This window comes from Octodon degus, unplaced genomic scaffold (genome assembly GCF_000260255.1).
Source record: "Octodon degus isolate 3935 unplaced genomic scaffold, OctDeg1.0 scaffold00123, whole genome shotgun sequence".
Classification (NCBI taxonomy): Eukaryota; Metazoa; Chordata; class Mammalia; order Rodentia; family Octodontidae; genus Octodon; species Octodon degus.
In genome coordinates, this window is record NW_004524699.1 from 5103172 (window position 1) to 5107948 (window position 4777).

The 4777-nt window shown below is 59.6% G+C and overlaps 1 protein-coding gene across 1 annotated transcript in view; it reads right to left on the minus strand.

The window, feature by feature from the left end:
* The window catches only part of Lamc3 (laminin subunit gamma 3), a gene marked incomplete at its 5' end in the record, with an annotated part of 50680 nt that extends 45907 nt beyond the window's left edge, over positions 1 to 4773 (minus strand). Inside the window, one exon of the mRNA XM_023700252.1 lies at positions 4500 to 4773. Coding sequence (XP_023556020.1) covers positions 4500 to 4773 — 274 coding nt within the window. The remainder of the gene's footprint in view (positions 1 to 4499) is intronic.
* Between the last annotated feature and the right edge of the window lie 4 nt (positions 4774 to 4777).

Below are 4777 nucleotides of genomic sequence, written 5' to 3' on the forward strand. Positions count from 1 at the left end.
CCCTGAGCCTTCGGGTGACCAGACAGGTGTGCTCCCCTGGGCACTGTTTTTTCCGCTCTTCACTGGGACACAGGCTGCTGGGACATCTTGGTCCACCCCCACCCCGTCGTGTGTGTGTGTGTGTGTGTGTGTGTGTGTCCCGCCACTGCCCTGAGCACCTACTATGCACCAGGCACCTCATTAAGTACTTTCTTCTTTGTTATTTTGAGCCAGGGTCTTACTCTGTAGTTCCGACTGTCCTAGAACTTGTGATCTTCCTGCCTCAGCCTCCTATCCCAGGGTTGTAGGCCTGCACCAGCATGCCCAGTGCTAGCCCTTCCTTCATGTTGCCCGGGTAAGACTCCCCACTCAGCGTGTGAAGGACGCCCCAATGCCAAGCACAAGGCAGCCAGGTCTCTACTTGATCACAAGTTCCCAATGCTGTCACCAAAAGCCCCAACCTCAGGGGCTCCCCAAGTCCCCAGAGAGAAAGAGTTGCCGGGCAGGGTGTCCCCTCTGCCCACCCCTGCCTGGCACCAGGAGCCCAAGGACACCATGCCCACTGGGCAGTGAGAAGCTAAGCCTGTCTACATCCAGCAGTTCAGAGCAGAATGCACCCCAGCCCAGACCTGGGCTTATTTTGGGAAAATGGAGACAAAACAAAGCCCTTTAATTGGAGCCATCTGGGAGCAGGGTATGGGGGGCAGGGACAGCGGACAGATGGAGCTGGGAGCACAGGCGCCGTGGCCTCGGAGCCGGAGCAGGGTGGGGAGCCGCTTCCTGCGGCCCCAGCTGGCCACCCACGGTCCCCGGCCTTCCTCTGCCGCCCTAGCTCCTGGCAATTCTGGGACCACAGAGCCCTGTGAAGAGCTGGTGACTCTGGGGAAGGCAGGAAGATGACAAAGCCTGGCAGAGCTTGGCTGCATCCCTGCCGGGCACGCTGAGCCCCAACATTCACTACGATCTATTGTCTGGCTGGGGGACCAGGCGGGGGTTCTGTCCAAGCCAACCAAAGTGTGCAAACTACAATTGTGTAGAGAGGAGGCAGTGGCTCGGGACCACTGCAATACATCAGGGAGACGCAGGAGGCTGAGGCAGGGGGATCTCCAGGAGTTCAAGGCCAGTGTGAGCTACATAGTGAGTTCAAGGCCAGCCCAGACTACAGCGAGACCCTGTTTCATAAATAATAGACGTACGTACAACACAAACTCCATCATCTTAATCATTTTCAAAGGTCAAGACCACCAGCGTTAAGCATACTCAGTGTGGGGTAACCGCCACCACCACCCTGCCCCAGGACATTTTTAGCTTCCTACACTGAAACTGTACCCATTAAACACTAATTCCCCAGCCCCCTCCCCAGCCTGCTTTCCATGTCTATTAATTAGACTGCTCCTGGGACAGCTAGAAGTTGACACCTGCAGCACTGCTGTTTTGCAATGACCTTATTTCACTTGGCGTGATGTTCTCCGCATGCGCCCATATTGCAAACCCCTTCCTGTTCAGGGCTGCATACTAGTCCACCTCAAAGACAGATCATACTTTGCCTCTCCATCACCCACACAGACTCCTGGGTTGCTTCTATCTTCTCACTACTGTGATCAATGCTGTCATGAACCCCACAAGTGTCTTTGCTTTGGGGCTTTAAAGTTGGGGCTCCTGTATAATGTCTAAGGGCCAGCTGCTGTTCAGGACCTGCCTTAAGTCAGTGTGGAGGGGCAGGAAGAGTCAGCCCCAGACTGGACCATGATTCCAACAGCTGAGTGCCCTCCTGCTGTGTCCCTGGCTGGGCACAGGGGCTGGCACATGGCAGGCACTAAACACTCTATGAAGGAGGCCTGGGTTACCCAGCAGTGGGGAGGGAGGTGGGCTGCGGTGGCGGCCCTTTCACAGGCTCACTGGAGCAGGCAGCCAGAATGGGCTGTGAGGGCACGGGGCCTTGACTGAGACCCATCGGGGCCAGCCAGGTCCCTGGGAGATGGAGGAGGCTGCGGCCCCAGCTCTGTCCCGCCAAGGCAAACACCAGCCCACGCATCAGGAAGCCGAGGGCCTCTGGGGGAGCGGCAGCAGCCCTCACCCCGCCCGGTCTCCTTCACTGCCCATTTTGTGCATCCCAGAACTGCAGCGCCCTTGGCCCCGGCTTGCGACAGCTGTCACTGGCTGCAGGCCTCAGCTAGGCTGCTGGACCAGGACTGGCCGAAGCCCCCAGGGTCGCCCTCCCAGCCGCACCCCTGGCCAGCGCAGTGAGGCTATGGACACAGCAGGAGGGCTGAAAGGCCCAGGGAGGACCCGGTTCCCGCAGAAGCCAAGGGACCAGCGGAGGTAGACAATGCTGCGGCCTTGCCCCACAGGAGTGTGTGTGTGTGTGTGTGTGTGTGTGTGTGTGTGTGTGTGTATTCAGAACTCATCTGCCTTGGGGGTCTTTCTAAGGGTCCAGGAGATTCTGGGCACCTCGAGACAGCATGAATGGAAGGGGAGGCCGTCCCGTGCCTCCCTAGGAGTCAAGGAGACGGGTCTTTATTATTTACATATCTCTATTTTTCAAGACAGGGTCTCACTCTGTCATCCAGGCTGGCCTTGATCTCCCTAGGGAGGCCAGGCTGGCCTCCAGCTCACAGGGACTTACCCTCCTGCCTCAGCCTCCCGAGTGCTGGGATGGCAGGCATGCGGTTGTCCCTGAACAGTCCCAGATGAAGGCTGGTCCCCCGCTGCCCCAGAGGAGGCTGGGAGCCGCCAGCCCCGCTGTGGCCTTTCATCCCAGACAGGAAGGCCCAGCCGGCCACAGACACCACGGGAGCTGGAACAGATGTCGGGAGCCGCGGGGGGCTGGGAAAGTGGTGACCTCCACCCCTCCATCCCAGGCTCTCCGTGCCTCCCCATTCCTCGCTATTCCCTCCCAGGGACCCCAGGCCAGGGTGCTGCCCTTTCCCCCTCCCCCAGCCTTGGAGCAGCACTCGCTGAGGAGGTGACCTGAGATCAGGGCAGGGTTACCAGTTTACCACAACTAGGCCTGCCAGGAGCCTTCCCCCAGCGTCCCAGTTCTCCCCTGCCTGGAGCAGAATCATTATGCACTCATTCTTGCATTCCTTTGTTCAGTGTGCAAATCCTGCCCGACTGGGATCTAATGGAAGGCGTGCTGGCCAAGGCAAGACAAGCCGGAGTAGGTGTGCACACGTGTGTGTATGTGTTCGCACATGTGCTGTGTTGGCCACATGCTGCAGCACAGGGGCTCCCTGGGCCACAGGTTCCCTGCTCACAGAAGGTTCAGTGTCACCTGCTCCCAACGTAAGCGTCCTGCCTGGCGCTCACACACCTGCCTGCCAGCACTCCAACTCAGCCCTGGGCACCCGCCCCACCCCTGTGTCTGCCCTGGGCCGGGTCCCCCCTGGGCCTCTGGGCTCCCTGACACATGTGGCACCCTTTGTCACATGTCTCCCCTTCACCACCACCTCCAGATTCCTTCCCCATGGCCTTGGGCTCCTGCCAGCCCCCTCATTGCCCTGTCCAGCAGCCCCACCTCAGGGTCCAGCTGAGCAAGATGGGGCAACATGGCCACAAGGTTCACCCTCCCCATCACCCCACTCCAGATCGTCTTCCGCTCTCCTCAGGCCCCACAACCAGCCTAGGAAGGGCCCGCGGGCGGCGCAGCTGAGGCCAAGTCTATGCTCGGACCCAGATGTACACAGATGTTCATGTCTCTAGGCAGAGCACTTAACCTCTCTGAGCCCAAATTTCTCATCTGGAAGGCGAGGGTATGATTCGAATATCCCTCATCCAAACTCATTAGCTTAGGACATGTTTTGGAAGACAGCCAGGCAGAGTTTGCAAAGAAGATGCGTGCCTGGTGTCACCCCAGCGTGCTTTGGGCCTGTAGGCTGGACCCAAATGAGACTTCAGTAGTGAAGTGTAGGAATATTTACTGTCACCAGGATAAGCAAAGCTTATAGTTGCAGGTCAGGCTTAGCTGCCAAATGAAGTTATAAAAATACTAGGAGTTGGCAAAGCTTTGGGAGATTTGGGTCTCACATTCAAGGTGGAATAAACACCCCCTCCTGGAGAGGGTGCAGGAGACCGGAACAGGAAGAGTGCCCAGCACTGGGCAGGGGACCAAGGAGGACACCAGGTTGGGCTAGACTTAGATGGGGCCTCTCTGGCACCCGGGGGCCCAAGGGCATCCCGAGCCTGGCATGGGCTGGATGGCAGCAGATTTGGGCAAGGCAGAGAGGCCAGGCCAACCTGCTTGGCCAGCCACCGGCAGGAGTGAACTCAGACCCTTGTCACCCAGAAGGCCACACCACTCCGGCTAGGTGGTGAACGCCCTGGTCCATCCCCAGGGACATCATGCAACCTCAGGGTTCACCCGGGCCCCCGGGTCACCCCAATTCCATCCTCCTGCTATGTACTAAGGAGCACAGGCCCTGTTCCTGCTCCTCAGCCCCCCACCATGTTCCGATCGGGGTGCACAGAGACTCAGTGTCCTCTGCCCGGGTCCTCGACAAAACGAGCACGTTCCTCCTTACCCAAGCGCAGGGTGATGTTGACGGAGGTGGGGTACTGCACCCCAAAGGCCATGGATGGGCTCTGCCACCAGGTGCTGTCGTCGGGGCTGTGGAAGTCGGTGAGGTAGGAGGCATTGTGGTGGAGCGCGGGGTCGGCGGCGTCGCAGCGCTGGCACTGGCTCCCCGCGCCCGGCGCGCGCACGTGCGGGCAGAAGTCCTCGGCCGCTGGCGTCCCGCAGGTGTGCGACGCTACCGCGCGCCGCCCGAACGCCGCGTTCTCAAACTCGGGCAGGCAGCGC